General features: G+C 40.9%; 1 protein-coding gene across 3 annotated transcripts in view; it reads left to right on the top strand.

Annotated features, from left to right (window-relative positions):
- LOC113019664 (uncharacterized) overlaps positions 1 to 9,982 on the top strand; it is a 30,316-nt gene extending 20,334 nt beyond the window's left edge. For all 3 annotated transcript variants that reach the window (XM_026163452.1, XM_026163450.1, XM_026163451.1), the window contains 2 exons: positions 6,956 to 7,282; positions 7,905 to 9,982. In XM_026163452.1, coding sequence (XP_026019237.1) covers positions 6,956 to 7,282; positions 7,905 to 8,248 — 671 coding nt within the window. In that variant the 3' untranslated portion in view covers positions 8,249 to 9,982. The remainder of the gene's footprint in view (positions 1 to 6,955; positions 7,283 to 7,904) is intronic.
- Positions 9,983 to 27,086: the final 17,104 nt, after the last annotated feature.

The raw sequence follows: 27,086 nt of genomic DNA, 5'->3' as shown, positions 1-27,086 counted from the left end.
GATACTAAAAACATTTTATCCGACCGTTTTGGAAAGCCATATAAAGCCATATAAAGCCATATAAAGCCATATAAAGCCATATTAAAGCCATATAAAGCGATGGCTGTTGAATAACCTTTTGCTTCGGTGCACCCAGATTTTTCAACCACATCAATTAACACCGCATTTTCACATTTGCACTTTTTCAGGGGGAAATTGCCATCCATACAGACAATATTGATTTGTAAATGATTAACTAACAATCTTGTCAACACAAAGTTCTTTATTTGAAGCACATTTCTACAAGAAAGATAAGTTACTGAAAAAGTGGTTGTGCTTAAAGTGCTTTGGCAATATTGTAGACAATGATAAACTTAATCATCGTCTGAGGCAGTGGGAAGAGGGGACACTTGGGCAGTGCCTTTATCACAGCATTCTGGATACACTGTGTATTGTATTAGCAGCAGTCACACATGCAGTATTGCCGGCCATGGTCTTTCCACACTCACCATAGTAAATGCAGTGCATCATGTTGCCAGCTTTATAACAGATAACCGCCTTAAAAATATTCTGCAGAAGAACAAAGACTGAAGAAAAACATGAATCAACATATGAACATTACCTGATGCTGCTGAAGTGAAGCAGAGTAATGTTACAGAGGTTTGAGCTAAGAGTTTTGCAATTTGGCATAATTTTGAAAAGTTTTAATTTCGTTATTATTAAACATTTTTGGGGAAAAGAAGAAAAACAGTGCTGTATCCAATGGTAGACTGGTGCGTAATAAGAAGAAAAATTGTGCAGAAAACAGAGATTTGAGATGGGGAACTGTTCTTGAAGTACATTTTGGTCGGAGAGGGACAAAACCTGCAGCTCAGAATCAGTGAGATGTCGACTTTTAGCCCCGATGGCACAAACATGCCAGAAAGCTCTGTGTTTGTCTTTGTGTAGAATCTGTTTACCTGCTCTCATTTACTGTTTTAGCTATTTTGGTGGTTGTTGAAATAGTTTTGTGAGCTCCCAGAGCTTCTGGCAAAATTAATTTACATTGAAAAATGAATTCAGGATTTAATGAATTAATATTGCTTTATTCAAGCTAAAATAATTTTAAATCAATTATTGAAACCCAGCCTACTACTCACCTCTGTCTATCCGCCTGCACTTTCAAACATACACACATGTAGGCTGACAGGACTGTCTGGACCACGACCAATCAGAGAGGTCCCACCCCTGACTACCTTTGATTGGTTTAGACCACGATAGGGGCATAATGTGTGTTTGTTGTTGACCACATTTAGATTTTCAGAGTTGCTGAGACTCTAAAAAAAACTTTTTTTCTTTTCCTTTTTTTTTTTTACTCGAAAGGCTGGTCGACCTACGATTTTCTTTTAGTTGCACCACTGAGAAATAAGTCGCATATGCGAACAAATTGATCACACTCTAGAGCCCTGAAAGGGAATGGGTTTTTTGTGTGTAGCTCAGTCTATTTCAGATTTCCATTACACCAGCTTAGTCTTCATGCTTCAGGTGAGTTTGGGAGAGGTCAGTTCTTGGCAGTCTGAGGCCTGCTTTAGTCCCTGATCTGAAGACTGCATCCCTAATTCTTAGATGTTTTTAAAACCTGATATATTGTGATTCATATATTCAAATGTTTTAAGTTGGAGTTGATTATATTCAGCAATCGTCTGAGTGATGCAGCTATTTTGTCCAGATCACTTATTTTAATTGTGTGCTTTAAGTGTGGATGCGTGTCACCTTGTTTATAGTCCAGTTCATGTTGCTCACTGGTATTTTTCCACATCTTCCAGTGTTACATTTAGCTTAGTTTTAGTTTGCAGTGCTTTGAATTTTACCCAATTTCTTGAGGCTTTCTGTCACGGCGGGGTGCACCGGTGTGAAGAATGAGGTAGACCCAAGAGCAGACACGGTGGAGACAGAACTAGGTTTCCAAAATAAGGCAAGCCTTTATTGTCTAATAGAATAGAATAGAATAGCCTTTATTGTCATTGTACAGAGTACAACAAAATTGGAGTGCCACTCCCTTGGTGCAAGATTCAATAATAAATATAAATGTAAAATATAAAAAGTACAAAAAAACAATCGTAAGTACTCAAACAATAGTAAGTACGATATATACAGGATAGCAGCATTAATATAATGACAGTATGAATAGCAGCATAATATAATGACAGTGACGGTATGGTGTAGCTAAGCAGGTTCAATTGTTTTTGTGCTTATTTACTACGGTGATAGCTCTGGGAAAGAAGCTATCCCTGAATCTGTTTGTCCTGGTTTTATGTGACCTGTACCGTCGGCCTGACGGTAATAGTTCAAACAGTTGGTTGCTGGGGTGAGAGTGGTCCTTGATGATATTGCCAGCTCTGCTGAGGTACCGAGAGTTTGCAGTGACCTCCAGGCTGGGCAGAGAGCAGCCAGTGATCTTCTGGGCTGTGTTGATGACCCTCTGCAGTACTTTCCTGTCCGCAGCTGAGCACCCTGCATACCATGTTGTAGGGCTGCTCGATTATGGCAAAAATGATAATCACGATTATTTTCACTGAAATTGAGATCACGATTATTTGACGATATTTATTTAACCCTTTAAGATCTACCATAGAACCAAGTCCACCAGAGCTTATATTTTTTTTTTTTACATGCTGTAGTGCCATTTGTGGGAGCATTTCAAGTTGCTATACATCAATACAACTGTTATAGCCCATATTTTAAAAATATGTATGTATTAAGTCCATAGTAACTACATTAATTGCAAAAAAGTGCAATAAACTACAAAAAAATTGAAAATCGTTTTTGTTTTGTTTTTTTACATATATTTCTACTTGGAGAAATTTAAGAGGTTTATCCCTCAAAACTTTAAATACAAAAAAGTTGCAAAAAATAGTTTACAACAACAGGAAATTTATTTTGAGTGTCTTCATAGTTTTATTTTTGGAGATACAGCAATTTTTATATACTGCAGGAAAAACAAAAAACAATCCTATGATGCAAATTTGCAAAGAATGTGCATGTGCATCAAAATAAACTATTTCCAGCAGTGCAATTCGAGTTCTAAGGCCTACAAGTAAAAAACTAAATTTTCCGCGAAAATGACGTCACTTGCGATAGTTCGTGTTGACGTCTTTTTCAATGTGGGAAGTGTTAAGAACAGCTGATCGGATCGGCAAAGCCTGTTTCTGGAATATTATGTTTTTGTTCCTGCAAGAGCTTTTTATGCAATTTTTGCAAAGCTATATGTGGAAGGAAACCGTGACCGAGGACAAGCTGATGGCATAAGATGTAAGTACAACTCCTCTGGTTTCATATGGAAAAAAATTTATTGTGCTAGCTTAGCGGTTCAGGTTCTACAGGGATTTAAAAATAGTTATACAAAACGAGCATGCTGCGATGACCGGCTTTAAAGGTTTAACAATAACAATGTACCGAATAATGACTTTAAAAAATAATATAAAATAGTGTGCAAATACTGATAACAGTGTTGCTCTGTGGTGCAGCTACGACACGGTAGCAAAGTTTACACACTGTGTCTACTTGATCCACGTCTGACTCCGCGAACCCATAATGTTTCCACACCACTGAAGTTTTTTTTTTTTTTTTTTTACCTCTCTTTTCAACCAACGGCAGTCCACTCCTCTCCAAATAACTTCTGCTTAGCTTTCCGAGCTTCCCTCGGGTCCTCTTAATTGTTGTGACGCGTGTTCGAAATGCAGAGCAGTGCGCTTGATTTGCCACACGGAGCAGCGCGAGAGTAAAGCATGAGGGAGGGGCTAATAATCGGCTCAATCATTTTTAATGATCGTTGAAAGCCCAGATCGTAATCGTGATTAAAATTCGATTAATTGAGCAGCCCTACCATGTTGTTATGCCGTACGTTAGGATGCTCTCTATGGTGGCTCTGTAAAATGTCACCAGCAGCCTCACCTGCAGGTTGTTCCTCCTGAGCACTCTCAGAAAGTGGAGACGCTGCTGGGCCTTTTTTACCACCGCCGTGGTATTTGCAGTCCAGGAGAGGTCATCAGAGATGTGCACGCCCAGAAACCTCATGGAGTGTACCCTCTCCACACAGCTCCCGTGAATGTAAAGTGGGGCCGGGTCTGCTCTGCCCTTCCTGAAGTCGAAGATAAGTTCTTTAGTTTTCGTGGTGTTCAGTTGGAGGTTGTTAACTGAACACCACTCAGTCAGGCTGTTGACCTCATCTCTGTAGTCTGACTCATCCCCCCTTGAGATGAGTCCAACCACTGTGGTGTCATCCGCGAACTTTATGATGGTGTTTGAGAGATGGGTAGGGGAGCAGTCGGATGTGTAGAGCGTAAACAGGAGGGGACTCAAAACACATCCTTGTGGAGACCCGGTGCTGAGTGTGATGGTGCTGGACAGATGGGGGCCAAGTCTGACAGACTGTGGTCTGTTTGTCAGGAAGTCCTTGATCCAGAGGCAGATGGGGGTGGAGAGTCCCAGGTGAGACAGTTTCTGGACCAGGATCTCCGGGATGATATGATTGAATGCTGAGCTGAAGTCCAGAAAGAGCATTCTCACATAGCTTCCTCGGTGCTCCAGGTGACTCAGCGCAGTGTGGAGCGCTATGGTGATAGCGTCCTCGGTGGAACGATTTGTCCTGTAGGCAAATTGGTGGGGGTCCAGAGTGGGAGGCAGACCGGCCCTGATGTGCTGACAGACCAGTCTCTCAAAGCACTTCATCACTACAGGCGTAAGTGCAACAGGCCTGTAGTCATTTGGGCTGGCCACAGCTGTCTTCTTGGCGATGGGGATGATGGTGGAGGTTTTGAGGCAGGGCGGGACGGTGTTTGATGACAAGGAAAGGTTGAAGATTTTAGTGAAGACTCCGGTCAGTTCGTCAGCACATGCTCTGAGAACCTTTCCATGTATTCCATCAGGACCCGCCTTCCTGGGATTCACTGACCTTAGAACACACCTCACTTGGTGCTCCCTGAGTGTTAGTGTGCCAGTGCTGGGGGCGGGTGGAAGTGGTGTGACAGCTGAGGGCCTGGTTGTCTCAAAGCGGGCGAAGAAACGGTTTAGATCCTCAGCCAGCGAGGCATCAGTCCTAGATGTCGCCTGGTTATTGCTTCTGTAGTTGGTAATGTGATTGATCCCCTGCCACATTTTTCTGGGGTCGTTGTCAGCAAAGTATCTTCAATCCTCCTCCTATAGGCAGCCTTAGCTTTCCTGATGCCTCTACTCAGGTCTGCCCTGGCCGCCCTATAAGACACTCTGTGAAGGAACTATGGAACAACTATAAACACAGAGTAACTAAGCAGGCTATGAAACTCAGTGTCACAATAAGGGAAACTACGAAAATACGAGGTGAGGATAACAGACGATCTGACACTGACTCAAAGACACACTGGGCTTAAATACACTGAGGAAGTCATCAAGGAATTAGAGACAGAAGGGGAACACAGCTAGAAACACTGACATAAGACAGGAACATGAACCTTCAGAGTAAAACAGGAAACAAGACACCACTAAACAAAAACGCAGACACGACACAGAGAGACAGACTAGACACTGAACTAAACCTGCAATAAACATGAGAACACAAAAACCTACGAACTAATCCCTAAACAAGAATAACTGAAACATAGAGTCATAATCATCATTATAAGAAAAGATTCCAAAACATAACAACTCAAAATACTGGGTCAAACTGACCCAGAACCGTGACACTTTCTTGGCTATGCCAACATTGCATTTGTTACATATATATTCATGAAGACATGAGATCCATTTAGCTTCCTGTTTACAAACCTTAAGATCACTGCTGGTTTCTTGTTGGTGTTGGTGAAACAATGACATTGTTTGTCCTGGTGCATTGTTCCAAGTCTGCAATCCTGCTCTCCAGGTACGCTATCTGCTTCTTCTTCCTCACATTTTTAATACAGAGCAACTTTAACTTAACAAAGTCCAATATACTTTTCTATTACATCCCAACAGCAGATATTTCTGCTGTTGGGATGTAAAAAGACTTTTTACTGAAAGACTATTGTCAGCTTCCTCATCTGTATCCTCGTAGGCCCAACGTTATCTGGTGAACAAGCTCAGTTAGCTGTGAACTTGTCAGCTTAAAATTGATTTTAGTTTGAATATCACAATATCGATTCAGTAAAATCCAGGATTGATTTTTAAATATGAATGTATTTTACCAGAAACGCCAGAATCTCAGCTTAAAGCTCACACTGCTGTTTTAGCTGTTTGGTGGTTTCACGAACCACCAAACAGCTAAAACAGCAAATGAGAGCAGGTAAGCGGATTTCATACAAACAAGTAAACACAAAGTGCAGACGGCACATACATGGACACACTGTCTGTGCTTAAAGATGACAAATTATAATATTTCTGACTGTTTGAGTCAAAATTGAATTGAAACGAACCAGAATCAAATCGATTATAGAAATCAGTGATGATACCCAGCCCTACTGCCGACTAGCCAGCTTCTTGGCTAGTCGGCAGCTAGTTCTGCTACTCTGAGTCCAATATCCAGTATCAGAGTCATAATCCAGACAGGGTCATACCAGAGGTTTTGGACACTTGATTATTTTTCAGATTGAAAATCAATCTCCAAAAAATTGCTTGCATTTTATCACCTTGCATTGTCTATTGTTTTGTTATATTGAGTGGTTTTCACTTTGACAATTTTGCACTTACTTGGGCTAAGAGAAACATTTCATCCCATGAAGTGAAATTGAACTTGAAAGTCTAAATATGTTTAACTTCTTTCATAGGACACCCTTCATGGAACAAGTTCTTGATTCTCTTTCGAAGACAGCAAGTAAAGCTTTGAGTCTGGAAATGTGACAATACCACTTCTTTTAGCAAATGGTCATCTCTGCCACTGACTGGACAGAGAAGAAATGCAGCACTGTCTTTGTTCAGTGGAGAAGTCGGATATATTTCAGACTGAAACTAGTCAAACAACTCATGTTGTTCTTTGTTGTCCTCTCAGTCCCCCAGGTGGTGGTTGATTCAGATGTGGAGTTTGTCCAGCTGCCCTGCAAAACTACAATAAACCTCCCTAAAGATGCTAAAGTGGAGTGGAAGGATAGAAAAATCAGGAAGGTCCATGTATATCCAGAAGTGTCTGACCAGCCTGAAGAACAGGACCAGCGTTACAGAGACCGAACACAGATGAATGAAGACCTGCTGAAAACTGGAGACCTCAGTCTGAAACTGAAATACCCCACAGACTGGGACACAAACATCTACACCTGCACCGTCTACAGCAATTCCTGCATCCTAAAGGAGAAACAAGAAGTGGAACTTAAAGTCAGAGGTCAGTGCTGCAGTGTGCGTGTGTGTGTGTGCGTGTGTTAAGGACTGTGGGGAATCTTTGTGCATTAGAGTTATTTGATACGATGTCTTGCACTATCCTACTGTATATTACTGTATACTACTATTCTTATTGTATATATTGTATATCTTATTCATCTATTCCTCTGTCTCTCTTGCTGCTTTGAGCATGTACATGACAAAAGAATTTCCCTCAGGATACATAAAGTTATTCTTTCTTGTAGAACTGCAGTTTTAGTGATTGTGCTGTGAGAAAGCTTAATCTGCCAGTGATTGTCATGGCCTTAAAGCTATATGGGCAAATAAACACTTCTTGCTTACACCATACTGTGTCTCAGTCTTCCTCACTGTAAATCCAGCCAAAAAAGGCAACCCTTGGCTGTGAGCCAAGACCAGCTGTGACAGGAGAGTTTACTCTGATGCACATAGACCAAAGATATAAGGTAAAAGAAATCACAGCACCATCAGACTCTGATCATCTCCAATTGCTCTAAAAACTCATTTGACTTTAAAGATTTCTGTCCTTTGCTCCGATCTGCTTCTATCCTAACTCTGAAAACCTGCTGCTGTCTGTACAGCTCATGTTGTGTTTGTTGTCCTCTCAGTCTGTGAGGTGGAGCTGAAGATGGGGGAGTCTGTCCAGCTGCCCTTCAAAACCACAGAAAAACTGCCTGAAGATGCTAAAGTGGAGTGGAAGGACAGATACAACAGGAAGGTTCATGTGTATCCAGAAGTGTCTGACCAGCCTAAAGAACAGGATAAGGATTATAGAGATCAAACAGAGATGGATGACTGCCCGCTGAAAACTGGAGAGCTCAGTCTGACTCTGAAAAACCCCACAGAGGGAAACATTGGGAGATACACATGTTGCGTCTGGAGAAAGGGAGACAAAATCAGATCGAAAACAGTGATGTTAAAAGTTCCTCGGGTGCCATTGTCTAGATATTGAACTATGGTTTTATTATATTAATTTCCTCTTTATGATAAGATAGAATGAACTTTAATGTCCCCATGTTTAAATTTGGTGTGGACTCTAGGATTGTCACAGAATCTGCCTTTACAAAGTCAATAGACATTAAAAGAAAAGAGAAATAGATAACAGATAAATAAAAAATATATATATATATGTATAAATTTAAATAAAACCCAGAAGCTGTGCCTTGATCATCACAGAAACCTGGCTTCACCCAGGAGTACCTGAAGCTAGCGTGCAGCTAGCAGGCTGCACTGTGCTCCGCTGGGACAGGACAAAGGCAAGAGTGGGTGGGGGGATTGTATGCTCCCTCTAGGTGCGATCTTTCAGAAATACAATATCGCTTTTCACTGTTATGCCGATGATATATAGATCTACTTTGAACTAACTGATGATCTGTCTCTGCACTGTTTGTGTGAGGTCAAAGAATGGCTCTTAGGAAACTCTCTTATCTTAAATGATAAGAAAACGGAAGTCGTGGTATTTGATAGTAATATCCCTCGCGGCCAACTTCGTAATGCCTTTGGTTCCCTTGCCAGTTCCATCTCTGACACTGTTAGCAATTTGGGCGTGTTGCTGGATAGCTCTTAAATTTGATAAACAAGTGTCCACTGTATATAGATCTAGCTTCTACCAACTGCATTTCATTTCTAAGGCTAGGCATGCCCTCTGACTGGAACTGGGAGGTTTGCCTCTATTATCCCTGTTCTTGCTGATCTGCACTGCACCCATTAAATACCGTATCCAATTTAAAATATTGTTGCTTACTTTTAAAATTATCAACAACACAGCGCCGAGCTACCTTATCGAATTCCTTAGATTGTCCTTGTTAGAGCACTAAGATCATCTACTCAGGTAATCTTGGTGCAGCCAAGATTGTAGCATCCAGTCGAACTGAGAAGGCCAGAACTGATGGTTGTTGAATGACCTTTATTATTCCTTGCCGTGTATCAGACAACGAACCAACGTAAGAGCTAGACAAACAAATAAAACAATTACCATATTATTCATGTAACACTATTTTAACCGCTCATTACGCTGGTCTAACAGTTTTCTATTAAACTATATAATACATATTATGCATTTCAGATTGCTCAAATTAAATCATATACATTACAAACCTTGTTCCCCTGTCGACTGTAGCTAGAACCATTCGTTTTTGTACAATTTAACCATATTCTTCCCCTTTCTCAGTTAGCATTAGTTTTCCGTTTTCTTCCGTCTTTTTGTACATCAAGTTGTTTACTGTTACATCATTCACTTCCGGTCACACAGGAAGTTACCAAAATAAAAGCACAAACGTTATATTACGTGAATATGAACTAGCTTTACATATCCGCCGTTACAAAGATCTTGGCTGAAATCTAGAGGTGACCGTGCACCTGATGTGTAGACTTATTGTGTTTCTCTTTTATACGTTTCTTTTATGGCTTTGTGTTTTTACCATGTTTTTATTTGATATGCATTTCATTGCTACTTAGGTAACTGTTTGTACAGTCATTTGTATAAAGAGTAAACAGGACTGGTGAACTAGCGCAGCAGTTTTTCTGGACCTTTGCTGCCCTATTATGGGTTTTTTTTTCTGAATCTTTGGTTTTTATTTAGCCTTTTCTCTATTTTTTTTCCCAATGAGTCTTAGCTTTACACAGCCTTTGAAACACATTTAACAAGAAACCACCGAAGACTTACATTAAAGTCTCTGTTTCTGTACCTATTTTCGTGTATTCTCATTTGTTTGGCTCCCTGAGTGTCAATTCCTCCTTCTGTCTCATCTTCCTCTGTTCCCTTGTCTTTCAGAGTACTGTTAGGGTGATATTCTGCCAAGTGTGAAGTTGATGAGCTTCACAGTTACAACAGGTTAACATGTCTGAATAACATGATGAAAGTACAAGCATCAGTCTCAGACTAAAGTCTGTGCTAATCGACACCATTGCAAAATGTTCATTTTCAGAGGTGGGCTTTCTGCATCATTATCCTGTTGCATAACCTGAGTGAGCTAAAGTGAATGAACTTCATATTCTCCCTCAGGATTGTCAGATAGGGAGCAGAATTCATGTTCATCAAGTGAGACAAATTATCCATAAGCAGCAAAGCAGCCCAGACCATCACACTACAACCGCCATGTTTGACTGTTGGTATGATGTTCTTTTTATGAAATGCTGTGTTATTTTCAGTCCAGATGTAATGGGACCGAGACTTTCCAGAAAGTTGATGTCATGGTTGGCTGTGTGGCAGGCAGGCAAGCAGGAGTGGTGGACCCAAAATGCAGGACTCAGACTCGAGGGATGAACTCAAAATACTCAGCTTTATTTGCTGGCACGGGAAAACAAGCATACAAAGCAAGCTAAACTAAACTGGGAAACACAGGGAGATCCACACAGCATGAGGGTGAACTGACGTTAACGACACGACCACAAGAACTAACTGACAGGGACTAAAATACACTGGCAGGCAATGAGGAAACGAGGAACAGGAGGGCACACAGCTGGGACTCATTAGGCTAGTAAGGACAAGGAAGTAAAACAGAATACGCTAATGTAGCACTTACGTGGAGTTACATAAAGTACCGATGGATAATTACCAAAGTAATAAGCAATTTGGGCTAGTGTCAGAAGACTGAGAACGACTCTTAGAGCTCTGGTACACGAATGGCAGAGAAACCAGACAAACACAGTTATGTGGCTTTAAAAGTACTTTAGTGATGTTAAGCCTTGTAAAAGAAATTTGTAAACAACACAGTATTACAACAGGTTTTAACAGAATGTCAAGTATAAAAATTTCCCCCAAAGTAGCAAAAAAAAAATAGAATTAAATAAAATTGTGCACAAGTAAAAGAATTAGTCTTTTTTAAGTCCAAATGGTACCGGTGGGGCCCATAGAATTCATCTGACAAGGAGTGTGTGTGTGATTGTCTGTCCTACCGTACTACTTGTACAGTAGAGGATTGTAGTCCATCAATGTGCAAATGAGTGTGCGTGTACATGTATATCGTCTCCTAGGATCTTGGGTTGGCTCGCCATCCAGTGAACACTGGAACACTCTGGGTTCTGGAATCGCTGACCTGGTCTTTGGATTCGTCCCATATAAAAACCTGACCTATAAACAATGGCCAAATATATGTCACGTGCCCTTTAAGGATAACTCTCACAAATTAAACTAAAGTAGTGTCACAGTGCAGTAACTACTATTCAGATCAGCTATCATCAATTCAATCATCATCAGTTCAGTCATGTTGTACAACATTAAAATATCAAGTTTCAAAGGTCAAAGTATCAATATCCAAAATTTCACAGTATCAAGGTTCAATTATTTGTAACCTGCAGTAACATTAAAGATTATCTACAAGGTTTTAAACATTCAGGAATTATAGTCACCATATAATTCACTTTCATTGTAAACATTAATTACATCGATCAAAATAACTCACTGTACATATATATCTAATCACAAATAAATAAGTATATTACCCCTTTTAAGAAATGGAATAATATGCAAATGCTTATCAGAAATTGAACAAAGTGCAAACAATCAATTTCAATAACACGTAAACACAAGGACTCAGTCCACAAATAGGAGTATTAAAATAGACGTGCTTAATCCCGCTTGTACCATAGGCCTACCAGTACAAGTGGAAATACACTAAAAATTACCTCCAAGTGTTCAATACTGAGTATTGTAAAACAACTGATTGACATCAAAATTTAAACAGGAAGCAGGATAAAGTCTGATTACAATTATCTCTCATAAAGTTATTTTTAGCTGCTTTAACCATTTACAGCTTTTCACATGTTAATGACTTAGTTAACGATCTAACTAGCATAACAACAGCGTTTCAGAGACATCGAACAACTGTACCCACACTCCGCACATCACGTGTCTGATTAGCCACATTTAGCTTACCGCCGTCGAGTGGATGCTCAGCATTTACATGGAGCCACAGCTCAGTAAACCCTCCGGTTTCGCTCTGCCCTTGACAACAAAAGTGCAAATACATAATTTGTGAAAAATATCAGTTTAGATGGTATTTCTTTTAACTCGTTAGAGGTTAATTTCTCCAGCTTACCGATAACAAAAGTTTTAGTCCGTCTGCTCTGTTCGGCTGTAGAAGCAAGAGACTGAAAACTTGGGAGCTGGTACTAAGGAGGGACAACAGCTGCCTAGAGCTTCACCGATTGGCTGACATGTGAGGAGTGGAGTAAAACAATAGGCTCTCATCAGAGCTCATCAACCCTCTGAGAAACTTAACCCTTGTTTGACCAGAGCATATCATATATAATCTGCATCCCTTCTATGTTTAAATAATTATTTTGATCTCATTTCACTTTCATTAACAGGGACAGTAAGAACAGAACAATGAACATTAAATGTTTTAATTTTTCTTCTCTTTCTGTTTGAGATGATTTTAGGAACTGGGTTACACCCTCCCCTCTTGAATTCATGCAAGTCCCTTTGCATGTCTACTGTGAACTGCATCATCTAAGAACAATAATTCAGCTTTAGAATTTAAAGAGTCAATGAAAGCTGTGGTTAAACCCTGAAATAATGATTTGACCACAGTGACAAGGGGATTTCCCAATTCAGCATAGTCTAGCCTTTTTGGTGGCTGGCGACTTCTTTCTGATCTTCGAACAGGAATTTCTTTGCTTGTTTGTTCATCTCTCTCTTTGTTTACTGTTTCCCTGTCAAATATCAAGTCCTCTCCTTCCTCATCACTCCCTAACATGTCCGAAAGAAGTAGGATTTGTTCATCCCTCATGTCAGGGCGATCCGTAGAAGGTAAGTCTCTTTCCTTTTCAGGTTCGTCATTTCCGGGTAAGTCTCTTTCCTTTTCAGGTTCGTCATTTCCGGGTAAGTCTCTTTCCTTTTCAGGTTCGTCATTTCCGGCTAAGTCTTCCCCATACAAGGCTTCTCCATAACTCGCAATCTGATTGTCATAAGGTTGGTTATGGTCAGCATGACTGGCTGGAACAACATCGGAGATGGTGTCTGCACAAGCTGGAGCATTACCAGCCAACTTGTCTTGATCTGCAGTCACATCATCTTGACCAAGACTTGATTTATGGGTCAGCAGAAGATCTCGCTTGACAATGTACGCCGAGTCATTTGGCACTGATCTATCTGCAAACCAGTGGACTGAAACAATATCATCCTCGTCCGAGGGGTGATCTGCTCTTTCATTGTCTTTCTGAGTGGTCCGTCGCGTTCTGGGCCTTTTCTTGGGTTCTGGTTGTTCAGGTTTCACTTCCTTGGCTGCAGAGAGGAACCCACAAGGGAGTAAGAGGTCTCTGTGTAGGGTGCGTATGGGGCCATCCCCGCCCTCTGGTTTAACGGTGTAGACAGGGAGGTCTCCAGCTCGTTTCACTACCACATGGACGGTCTGCTCCCATTTATCGGCGAGTTTGTGTTTTCCTCGAATGCGTATGTTCCTGACCAGCACTCGGTCCCCGATTTCCAAGGTAGATGTGGTCACATGTTTGTCAAATCTGGTTTTGTTCCTTTCGGCTACCTTTGCAGCACTCCATGTAGCTATTCTATAGCTCTCCTCAAGATGGGATTTGAGGTCCTTAACATATTGGGAGTGTGACTTGTTTTGTTGTTCTCTCACAGGTAAACCGAAAGCCAAATCGACAGGCAACCGTGGCTGACGCCCAAACATCAGCTCATACGGTGTGAATCCAGTTACCTCGTTCTTGGTACAGTTGTACGCATGAACTAAAGGCTTTACAAAATCCTTCCAATGTGACTTGTCTTTGTTCTCCAGAGTTCCAAGCATACTTAAGAGTGTTCGGTTAAAACGCTCCACCGGGTTGCCCCTGGGGTGGTACGGCGTAGTCCGAATCTTCTGTATGCCTGCTACTTCACACAGCCCCTTGATCAACTGAGACTCAAAATCAGGCCCTTGATCGCTGTGTAATTTTTCAGGAATGCCATAGTGTACTATGAAATGGTCCCACAGACACTTTGCGACAGTCCGAGCTTTTTGGTTCGATGTTGGGATAGCGACTGCATATTTAGTAAAATGATCTGTGATGACAAGAACATCTTTCACATTACTGCTGTCTGGTTCAATGGATAGGAAATCCATGCAGACTAGCTCGAGGGGTCTTGTCGTCATGATATTCACCAAAGGTGCAGCCTTCTCAGGTAACGTTTTCCTGCGCACACACCTGTGGCAGGTCTTTATCTTTTTCTCCACATCTGAGGACATTCTTGGCCAATAGAACCTGGCTCTGACCAGATCGAGTGTGCGCTCTATTCCCATATGACCCATATTGTCATGTAGGCTTGTCAACACAGACTCTCGCAGGTCTTCAGGTAAGACCAACTGGTAATGTTTATTACCGCCTTCTCTTCGTGTTCTGTAGAGAATGTCATTGCACAGCTCGAACCTGTTCAACTCTCTCAGCAACAGGACTACGTCTGGAAGTTCTTTCCTCAATGTGGGAGGGGGTTTCTCCCCACTCTCCATCTGGGTAATAACATGTCTGATGCACCGATCAGATCTCTGGCTGTCTCTGAGATCTGCCGGTGACAGGTGGGGAATGATGTGTAAGCCTCCCAATGTTTCTTCCTGCTCAAAGCTGTCAGGTATAGCATCTCCAGAAATGGCAAGACTTTCGACAAGGGTTATACCTGCATCATCACCCAAAGCTTCAGAGGTGGTTGAATGATAAACAAACTGTCTCTCACAGATAGCATGAACAACGTCCTGATCGACTGAGTCAATATTGTCTGGATCTGACAGATGTTGTTTTGCGAACTGGCATATCCGGTCTCTCTCTTTTTGAGATGTAAGGTCATCAGGTAGCCTGCCATGAGGACGACGCGAGAGTCCATCGGCATCTCCATTTTGTTTTCCAGAACGATACTGGAGTCTGAAATTGAAGGTAGAGAGGGACGCCAACCACCTGTAACTGGTTGCATCGAGTTTTGCTGAGGTGAGGATGTAGGTCAGAGGGTTTGAGTCTGTGACAACGGTGAACTGATTGCCATAGAGGTAGTCACTCAGCTTCTCTGTTACAGCCCACTTTAAAGCCAAAAACTCGAGCTTATGTGCTGGATAGCGGGACTCACTACTTGACAAACCTCTACTCGCATAGGCGATAACCCGCAGCTGTCCCTCCTGCTCCTGGTATAAGGCTGCTCCAAGGCCCGTAGTGCTCGCATCCGTATGAAGGATGTAAGGCAGCTTTGGGTCAGCAAAGGCCAGGACTGGAGGCGACGTTAGCTTGTCAATGATAGTCTCAAATGCTTTCTGGCATGCAGGGGTCCACCGTCCATAAAACGGCTCCTTTGGATCATGATACCGATTACTCCTCCCTTTTGATTTACAATGCTTCCTCAGTGGTGGATAACCGGACGTTAGATCGTTCAGTGGTTTCACAATACTTGAGTAGCCTTTAACAAACCGTCTGTAATATCCACAGAACCCAAGGAAGGATCTCAGCTCCTTAAGGTTCTGAGGGACTGGCCAAGTTTTAAGTGTGGCTGTCTTTTCTGGGTCAGTTTCTACTCCGTGTTGAGAAACAACATGCCCCAAGTACCGAACTGAGGACTGGAAGAACTTGCACTTCTCGGGGGACAGCTTTAAGCCATACTCCTTTAAGTGTTCCAGGACTTTCATGAGTCTGGCTTCATGCTCCTCAAGGGTTTTCGAGAAAACTATGAGATCATCCAGGAAAACAACAACTTCCTTCAGATTTATGTCTCCCATGCATCTCTCCATAAGCCTCTGAAAAGTACTTGGCGCGTTTGTCACCATGTGTTGACAATGTATATCTAGAAAGAGTAAATGAAATAAAATTTCTTGGGGTGATCATTGACCACAAGCTCTGTTGGAAGCCACACATTACTTATGTTCGGGGGAAATTGGCACGGGGCATTGCCGTCCTGGGAAAAGCAAAGCATATGTTGGATCAGAAAGCACTGCACATTTTATACTGTGCTTTACTACTGCCATATATGAGCTACTGTGTAGAGGTCTGGGGAAACACATACAAAAGTAACACACAAACAATAACTATAATACAGAAAAGGGCCATTAGATTAATAAATAATGTAGGGTACAGGGACCATACAAATGCACTCTTTGTCAAAATGCAAGCTATTAAATTCCAAGACTTGGTGAAGCTTAAAACAGCGCAAATAATGTATAAAGTCAGAAATAAATTGCTTCCCAAAGAAATCTGTAAATTGTTCATAGAAAGAGAAGGTGGGTATAACTTAAGAGGGAAATGGAATTTAAAAATACAAAGTGCTAGAACAACTTTAAGAACTATGTCAATCTCAATTGCAGGAGTTAAATTATGGAACAGTCTAACAGAAGAAATAAAAGACAGTCAAAACATAAAACAGTTTAAAGTAAAATATAAAAACCAAATTTTAAAAAAGTATAAGAATGAAGAAAACGGGGTTAACCCAGGACGGTAATGTTGCTGGTAATGGTGTTGCGGTTCTTTTTTGGTTGTTTTTTTGTTTTTTTGTTTTGTTTTGGTTTGTTGTTTTTCCATAACTTGTGTATCTGCAAATATACACATTCTGTATTTTTCATATGAAAGAAACTATACTGTGGTGGGGCTTGCTAATTTCTTGTTTTTGATTTATGTATGTTATGTTTTGTTTTACTTCATATGTTTATATGTTTCATATGTTGTTTGTTTAATTTAAGACAAAAAAAAATTAAATGAATGAGAGGTAAAACTTGAGGGGGTAGGGACAAATAAGTAAATAATTCAGCCTACTCCTTTTCAAACAAATAATGGAATGATATTTTGTAATGATTGTGAAGGCACATGTTTGAAATGTTTGAAATAAAAATGAACTGAACTGAACTGAACTCCCTGTGGCATACGGTTGAACTCCCAGAAGCCTAGTGGACAGACAAAGGCAGTCTTGGGCTTGTCACTCTCTGCAACTTCGATCTGATAATAGCCGGATTTAAGATCGAGTGTACTGAACCACTTGGAACCTGAGAGTGCGGTGAAGGTGTCATCCAGTCTTGGGAGGGCGTATGCATCTTTCACTGTTTGTAAGTTTAACTTACGGTAGTCAACACACAGACGTACCTGACCGTTCTTCTTCCTGACCACAACAATTGGCGAAGAGAATGGGGACTCGCTCTCGCGGATTACTCCAGTTGCGAGAAGCTCTTGCAAATGCTTTCGAACAGCCTCTATGTCGTGCGGGTGAATCGGTCGGGCTCTGTGTTTGAATGGTGTCTCATCTGATAGCTTAATGTGGTGTTTGACCTTGTCCGTCCTTCCAAAATCCAGATCAGTCTGGGCGAAGACCTCTGGCATACTGCTCAGCTTTTGAGTAATGCGGTCTTTCCAGTCAGAAGGGATGGGAGAGTCGGCAAAGTCAAATGTCACACTAGAGGTCCTGGATGGTTCACACTCTGATGGCTCACTCACAATTTGGTTGTGAGATAGGACAGTCTGTATTGCACTGAGTTCTGCAATCACACTCTTTGCTGGGATGGTAATGTCATGCTCTGACTCATTGGAAACTACTACAGGTAGCTTGCACAACTGGTTATTTGGCAAGTCAAGGAGACAGGTTTGCACCAAAAGCCCCCCAGGCAGGGAAGATACTGAAGGATATTCCAACAGGGCAGATCTCTCAGTGTAAAATTCCTTGATTGATACTGTCCCCTCAAGGACGACTGTTTTCCCAGCTGGGACGTTCACTTCATCCTTGCCACGCATCCTCACTAATCCAACGTTTTCATCTGAACCTTGCTTTTGCCGCAACTCCAGTACTTTGAGTACGGTTCTGTACCCATGAGGAATGGGATGGTAGCCCTCTGGGTTTGCCTCTCTGTACATTTCATACACTACATCAAGAGTGTTTGTTCCTATCAATACACAAGACTTCGTTAATGTCCCGGTGTCTGGGACTACTAGAGCTAGCGTTTTGACTTCTAGTTCAGCACCAAGAAAGTCTTTAGGAAAGGTGATTCCAATCTCAACATAACCCAGGTAAGGTACAAGCTGCCCATTGGCCCCTTCAACCTCCAGAAGGTCATGTAGTGGCTCTATCTGTTGCTCAGACAAATACTGGTCATAGTAGGACTTGGTGACAGTGGTCACTTGAGAACCTGTGTCAAGGAGACAACTGCACACCCTACCTTTGATCGTGACTTGACCTGTACTCTTTGTGCCTATGAGCCTCTTAGGTAGTCTGAAAGGTTGTTCTCCAACATGGGATTGCCTCAAAGTGGCCTGTGCTCTTGGTTTAGCTTGACTTCCAGATTTAGCGGGACGATGTTGACCTGCTTCAGTCCCAGTTTGCCCCACAACTGAGACTGCGTCTAAAAATCCTGGTCAGCAGATGGAGTGTTTTGCATCTCCCAAATGCGACGCTTCTCTCTCAATTGCTTCCTCTTATCAGCGACAAGAGTGGGGTCTGGGTCATTACTGCAACTTGCTGAGATGTGGCCATCCTGACCACACTTGAAGCAGTACCATGGTTTTGGCTGGGTGCTCTGCCGCAAGTTGGCAGGCTTCGCACTTGTGACCTTGATGCTAGGTGTTGCCATAGCCATCTCACGTAAATCACACTCGGCCTTGTCCTTAGGCTTCGAGCTTTTCTTCTGTTTCTTTGCCATCAAATTAGTAAGCTGACTCTGTAGGGATGCAACTTGCTTCCTCAGATCTGTCAACGGGTCAGAATCAGATTGAGTCACTGCCTGTAGCTCACTACAAGTGCAAGTCTTTTGACAGTGCGCCACAACCCGCTGCCGGGTTGAGCCAAGGTGTTTCTTCATCCGTGTAGCTTTAGCTGCCAGTCTATCTTCTTCTGTCCAGAGCATTAATAGAAGTTCTGAGAATGTTGGGGGTTGGCTTTTCTTGTTTTCAAGATTAAGATCTGAGAGCAAGGTGTGGTCCCAACATCCACGACAAAACTGCTTGAGAATGTGTTTATCGGCATCCCCAGCAGAGACTCCTCCCCTCTTCAGAGTAAGGTTCAATGCGCCCTGAAGACGGCAGAGGTACGCAGAGGCCTTTTCACCAGGATCCTGAAGAGTGTTCATGAATTGGGCGAAAAGCTCCTCTCCATCTTCCACTGTTCCAAAAGCTGCATCCAACAACTGAAGGTAAGTCTCAGGTGTAGCTTCTGGGCTCAGTCTGTTGACAATGTCAGCTGCAGGGGACAACAAACTCTCAAAGATCTTTCTAGATTTTTGAAGTTCAGACATGGCAGGGTCTTTCCTGAGAAGTTCGACATGTGAACGCCATGTGTCATAATCTGTCTCACCGCTGGGTCTGGGGATCCTGCCAGAGAATGACCGGAGTCTCATTGGAGAATATGAATGTGCAATCAAGTCATCTTTCTTCACGATGTGTTCCACAATGACTTTCTGAATTTCAGGTGGGTTGAAACTGTTTGCCGCACTAAATGGGCTCTTTTTGAAATCAACAGGTAGGTGTGGCTCCACACCACCTTGAATCAATCCTACCTGGGGTGGATCTTCAGAAAACTGCTGGCGTGCAATCTCAGAAGTTTCAAGAGAGGGGTGAAGCTGGTTCTCCCTGTCTGGATCATCAACTTGCATGGAGGAGAGCGTACATTCATCATCGGTCTCTGAACTCCCAATGATTTCACTGATCTCTGTCATCATCGACTTCAGTACCTCTTCAAAACTTTTGCCACTCAGTTTTGCCACCTGCTTTATTTCATCTAAGTAGGACTTAGTAGCACTGCCACCCACCTTGGCAGTGTAAACGCTGGAGAGAGCTCTTACATGGTATTTTACACCGGGCTTCCCTTCAACTTCATATGTGTATGGCAAAAGATCAGTTAAGGCATCAATGGCGTTACCACTTCGGTACTCGACGATCAGGTTTTTGAAAAATTCTGAGTTTGGATCTACAACTGGGACGGCTCTAAAGGTACCATACTGCTTCAAAAAGTCAAGAACCCCTTCATCATCCAATGAATTGAGTGTACCACTAACAATTACTGCATTAGGGACTTTGATACCTGAGCTCAATACAAAATCCATCTTGTGGCAATAGCAAAAGATGTTTCAGTGACAATACACACTTTAAGGAGGTTTCACTGCTGATATTCATGCACCAAAGAGCTCCTGGCTGGCTCGCCACTTTTGTAGCACTTACGTGGAGTTACATAAAGTACCGATGGATAATTACCAAAGTAATAAGCAATTTGGGCTAGTGTCAGAAGACTGAGAACGACTCTTAGAGCTCTGGTACACGAATGGCAGAGAAACCAGACAAACACAGTTATGTGGCTTTAAAAGTACTTTAGTGATGTTAAGCCTTGTAAAAGAAATTTGTAAACAACACAGTATTACAACAGGTTTTAACAGAATGTCAAGTATAAAAATTTCCCCCAAAGTAGCAAAAAAAAAATAGAATTAAATAAAATTGTGCACAAGTAAAAGAATTAGTCTTTTTTAAGTCCAAATGGTACCGGTGGGGCCCATAGAATTCATCTGACAAGGAGTGTGTGTGTGATTGTCTGTCCTACCGTACTACTTGTACAGTAGAGGATTGTAGTCCATCAATGTGCAAATGAGTGTGCGTGTACATGTATATCGTCTCCTAGGATCTTGGGTTGGCTCGCCATCCAGTGAACACTGGAACACTCTGGGTTCTGGAATCGCTGACCTGGTCTTTGGATTCGTCCCATATAAAAACCTGACCTATAAACAATGGCCAAATATATGTCACGTGCCCTTTAAGGATAACTCTCACAAATTAAACTAAAGTAGTGTCACAGTGCAGTAACTACTATTCAGATCAGCTATCATCAATTCAATCATCATCAGTTCAGTCATGTTGTACAACATTAAAATATCAAGTTTCAAAGGTCAAAGTATCAATATCCAAAATTTCACAGTATCAAGGTTCAATTATTTGTAACCTGCAGTAACATTAAAGATTATCTACAAGGTTTTAAACATTCAGGAATTATAGTCACCATATAATTCACTTTCATTGTAAACATTAATTACATCGATCAAAATAACTCACTGTACATATATATCTAATCACAAATAAATAAGTATATTACCCCTTTTAAGAAATGGAATAATATGCAAATGCTTATCAGAAATTGAACAAAGTGCAAACAATCAATTTCAATAACACGTAAACACAAGGACTCAGTCCACAAATAGGAGTATTAAAATAGACGTGCTTAATCCCGCTTGTACCATAGGCCTACCAGTACAAGTGGAAATACACTAAAAATTACCTCCAAGTGTTCAATACTGAGTATTGTAAAACAACTGATTGACATCAAAATTTAAACAGGAAGCAGGATAAAGTCTGATTACAATTATCTCTCATAAAGTTATTTTTAGCTGCTTTAACCATTTACAGCTTTTCACATGTTAATGACTTAGTTAACGATCTAACTAGCATAACAACAGCGTTTCAGAGACATCGAACAACTGTACCCACACTCCGCACATCACGTGTCTGATTAGCCACATTTAGCTTACCGCCGTCGAGTGGATGCTCAGCATTTACATGGAGCCACAGCTCAGTAAACCCTCCGGTTTCGCTCTGCCCTTGACAACAAAAGTGCAAATACATAATTTGTGAAAAATATCAGTTTAGATGGTATTTCTTTTAACTCGTTAGAGGTTAATTTCTCCAGCTTACCGATAACAAAAGTTTTAGTCCGTCTGCTCTGTTCGGCTGTAGAAGCAAGAGACTGAAAACTTGGGAGCTGGTACTAAGGAGGGACAACAGCTGCCTAGAGCTTCACCGATTGGCTGACATGTGAGGAGTGGAGTAAAACAATAGGCTCTCATCAGAGCTCATCAACCCTCTGAGAAACTTAACCCTTGTTTGACCAGAGCATATCATATATAATCTGCATCCCTTCTATGTTTAAATAATTATTTTGATCTCATTTCACTTTCATTAACAGGGACAGTAAGAACAGAACAATGAACATTAAATGTTTTAATTTTTCTTCTCTTTCTGTTTGAGATGATTTTAGGAACTGGGTTACACCAACATGAGACAAGACCTTCAAAGTAAAAACAGGAACTCCACAGGCAGGATTCAGAGACTATACTAACACAGTACAGAGGAAACAGGAGGAACATGAGGGCAGAACTAAACCTAAGAGTTAGAAATCACAACCCAGAAGGACAAGAAATCTAGAAAAGCAAAACAGAACCCAATAAACAATAATATAGACTCAAAACACTGGGCCACAGGCCCAGGACCGTGACAGTTGAGCCTTTTGTCTCGCCAGTGCACAGATTATTTTCCCAGAAGACTTGGGGATCATTGAGATCATTTTGGCAAATGTGAGATGAGCCTTGGTGATCATTTTGGTCAGCAGCAGTTTTCGTCTTGGGAATCTCCCAGGTGTTTGAGGATGGAACCAGGGTTCCTACAGCTTCAGGAAAGTTGGATTTAAGACTTTTGTTGTCACTCACAATTTAACAATAACAAAAAAAAACTTAAATTCATTAAGAGTTATAGACTAAACAGGGGTTAGAGGTCAACATGTTGAAATTTGCGTGTGATCAGTGATCAAGGGTTTCTGTATTACCCCTGACATGCTATTTATTTTACAGTCAGCAGACTTCACCAAGTCTGAAAGACTTTCTTCAAAACATACAACATACCTCATACAGACTTACACTGCCGCTTTTATCCATGATAATTCTAGCTCACAGACAGGAAAAAGAGAGAAAAATCATGTTTTTGAAGGTTTAAGACATTTTAATAACAATTAGTCTTATTCTTAATTTTTATGGATCTGATCTGAAGTCCGAGAGGTGATTTCTTTGGATGATGTTAAAGACGGAGTACTGTCTCCTTGGTAACCTGGACCCCTGAAGGTTTGGGGTTTTCTTACTAACATTAAAAACTGAAGAAAACCGCAGTTTTAATTTAACGATTCAGATTCCGTATTTTGAAATCTTAAAATGTAAATTATGAACCTGCAAATCACCAAAATCGGTTCACTCCTATTACATCATCTCTGGTTAGGTCCTGTCAGGTTACAGCTAAAAATCTAATACAAGACCTGGTCTGAATCAAAATCAGTACCTTCCTCCTGATCCGCTCAATTTTTGCTTCTTTTGTTTGTTTTTGTATTTTTGTTGTTTCCAGTTACATGTCCTCGAAGTACACTGGGGTGAACCAAAATGAAAGTGGACTAGTGTAAGGTCTATGGCTTAGGAACAGAAAGAACAGTGGTACACTGGATGTTTGATCTGTTTTCTCATAATTCACAAGAGAAATTTTAAAAAAGTGAACATGAGTGAGAACTCTGATCAGCTGTTCTGGAGCCAAAAACAGAGTTTCCTATCTCTGAGATCAGGGTCAGGCTTAGAGTTTAAACCTGCTTTCTGAAACAAACTGCTGCTTGTTTCTGTGTGCATGAGTGATGGGTGTTCCAGGTTTTAGTTTATATATATATGTATGTATTTATGTATTCTAGTGTTTGCCTCCTGTCCTCTGCCCTTCTGCCCTCTCCTCCAGGCTGTCCTCAGGCCTGTAAGATGCTGCTGTCATGTTGTCAGTCAGGTTCTGTCTGGAAGCAAACATGAAGTTCATCAGTGAAGAAGAGTGACAGTTTTTACATTTGTGTGTCCCTCTCTGTTTCTCTGTGGGGTTTTTTTTGTTTTTTTTTTTGTTTTGTTTGTTTTTTTTTTTTACCTCTGATCATGTTTAAATGGGAGCAGTAGGAGAGGGCTGTGCATCCATGGCGGGCATGGCATGGCATCCAGGTTGTGTCTGAAAGAAGCAAACATGAAGATCAGAACTGTCCTAAACACACAGACAACACACTGGTGAAACTGGAGCTAAATAAAGACCAAAAATTCAAAATAATGAAACATTAAAAACTCACAGCAAACAGAACTTGGAGTAATCCAGTAAGACTAGAACTCTACATGCTGAGATAGCAAACAAATCAAGAACTAAATCACAGATCACAAAGTAGAGATTTAAAAAAAATCAACATTATCAATAAAGACAGAAATCAGAGATTCAACTATATCATGAGGCTTCAGATGCACTTTTAGAATATTGTTGAAGAAAAAAATGCTTACAATTATTTGAAGTATAACTATACTTGTGCCGTTTTCTTCATCCTGCAAAGCTGTTCGTGTTCAACACGACTGATGGAACAGATCCACACAGTCATTCAGTTTGTTTGGAGGAAGCAGCTCATCTGAGGTCATGTGATTATCAGCAGGCTTCAGTGGAGCTGATTTAACTCTTTGGTCCAATAGAGCAGCTCAGACTGAACTGTAGAGATGAGTTGTGTTGATCCTAAGGACTTAGTGATGTGTAGAAATAATGAAACCTTGGTGTGTAGTTTCTGAGGCTCCAGGTTGAAGATGTGTTTTAAATCTGGTGCTTTGTTGCGAGTCATATTGTCCCAGAAAGACAGATCCTGACAGAAGACAGGATCTGTGATTAGAACTCTTTGAACTCTCTAATGTTTCATTTTAGGTCCACAAACACTTTCAGCAGTAAGTAGATCCACACTGACAGGAGACATGACTGTGAAGCAGCACCATCAGACTCTGGTCGTCTCCAACATCTTTAAAAACTGCTTTGACTTTTTAGATCTCTGTCCTGTTACCTCCTGCTGTGATGTGCTCCTGTTCTTCAGCTTTTTCTATAACTCTGCTGCAACCTGCAATTTTGGATCCCCACAACAACAAGTTCATCAGTCAAGTAAAACTGAGATGGGAAGAATTCTGCTCCAGGGTAGAGTTCTACGGTGTGTCAAAGAAGGCAATGAATCCACCAATGACCATGGACAAAAGTAAGTTTTACCATTTGAATACAAAGTTCTCATCCTTTAAAATTTATGTTTATGAAGGTTTGTTTCTGCTTTGTCCAGCTGAAGCCCACCTTGCACTGATGAAGGCTCTTCCAACCCTCTTTCCCACACCTGCCCATCCACCAAAAAAGATGGGGAATGCTTCTGAAGCATTTCTACATGTCCTGAAGGTAAGTTTTATAAAATTTGCTTATAAAGATCTACAGAAAATTTGGCAAACAAAATATTTCGGTCAAACATGACTCAAAAATGCTTTTTCAGTTTCAGCCGAAAGACTTAAATCTATAATTTATTGTTTTCATTAATTTATAACGTATTTAATGTACACGAGTGTGGTCACATAAGGAGTCGCTTGATAAACCATAAGTCAAAAGTACTATAAAATGTGTGTAACCAACAAAGAACAAGATAATGACATCTCCAACGTTATGACCAAATCCCAGCAAAAAAACATACAATTAACATCAGCTGTTGACTGTCATGTCTTTTGTGTCTTGCAGCCTACAGAAGATCCAGATGCTGTCCTCCAGAAATGAAGCTTGTCATGTCCAGTAGTTGATGTTCGATGGCTGCAAGTGTGTCATTGCTGTTGGTAATTTACCAGTTACAACATTTGGCAAAGAAAAAATTGGTGAGGCTATGATATATGTGATGGCATACTTTTATGCACTCCATCTGACTTACCCCAAATGCGTGGCAACCCTGCTGTCTGTCATTCAGACAGAAGTTCTCCAGGATGCCATTCATGAGCATGACACTACATCATCTTACAGAAAAGCCCTGGCAGAATGGCATGCATTTATTGGAAAGTAGTGTGTAAATTTCAGATAAGATTAGGAGAGGGCACTTCTGTTTTGTTTTTGTTTGTTTTTTTTCAATCTGGGTCTTATTTCTAAAATGGAAAATGTTCATTTACTCACCCAGACAAGTTTTGTGGTATTTGGTGTCATTCGGAAGAAATTTGAATCTTTGTGGTCTTCCTATGTCACTCGTCAATTTTAATGGGGCAATGGCGAAACCTCTAAGGCTGTTGAAATGTTGAAACCACTTAAACAAACTCAAAATGTTGGACCTGTACTGTTCAATTGTATCTTTATTATCTGCAGGTTATTGTTAAAGTGGACAAATAAAGATGGACACTTTTACTCTGTTTCAGTTTTGTTTTGTCCTTAATCAGCAATATAATCTTAAAGTAGTGTTTAGCTAAATTTAAAAAGAAGAAATATCTTTAAAATGATTTAATGTACTAGTTTTTAGATTGTTTGCCTTGATTTGTTTGTTAGAATAAGTGTTTTATGCCTATTTTCAGATTTAATTTCTTCAACATTTTACTTAGAACAAGTGGTTAAAGCTTATTTTAGGTTTCAAGCCATGATTGGTTGCCTGGAATAAGTGTAAAAGACTTATTTTTAGCTTTATTATCTTTATTTGTGGCCTACAATCAGTGGTTAAAGCTTATTTTAAGTTTCAATTGTTCTAATTTGTTCCCTGGAATGAGTGTAAAATACTTATTTTTAGCTTTATTTAAATCTAGATATTGTTCTTATTTCAAGAAATCTTATTAAGAAAAAAACAACAAAAAACAAAAAACACTTACCCCATGGGCAGATAATTTCACTTGTTTTAAGCAAATCTTCACCAAAAATAAGTGTATTTTTCTAGTATTAAGGAGGTGGGTTTTTGCAGTGTGCTGCTGCCATCTGTTTAGCTCAGGGTGTGTTTGTTGTCCTCTCAGTCTGTCAGGTGGAGGTGGAGGAGGGGGCGGAGTGGAGTGGACAGATAAGGACAACAGGAAGGTCCAGGTGTATCACAACACCTCTGACCTTAATGAATTACAGCATCGTTTTTACAGACACCGAACAGAGATGAATGAAGGTCTCATCAAAGCTGGAGATCTTACTTTAACACTAAAATACCCCACAGACTGGGACAGTGGCATCTACACCTGTACTGTCTACAACTGGTATAGAAAGATCCTGATGAAGAAACAAGTGGAGCTGAAAGTCAAAGGTCAGTG

This window comes from Astatotilapia calliptera, chromosome 3, assembly GCF_900246225.1.
Source record: "Astatotilapia calliptera chromosome 3, fAstCal1.2, whole genome shotgun sequence".
In the NCBI taxonomy this organism is placed as follows: domain Eukaryota; kingdom Metazoa; phylum Chordata; class Actinopteri; order Cichliformes; family Cichlidae; genus Astatotilapia; species Astatotilapia calliptera.
Note: the sequence above shows the minus strand (reverse complement) of the source record. Positions and strands in the feature narration are given on the sequence as shown.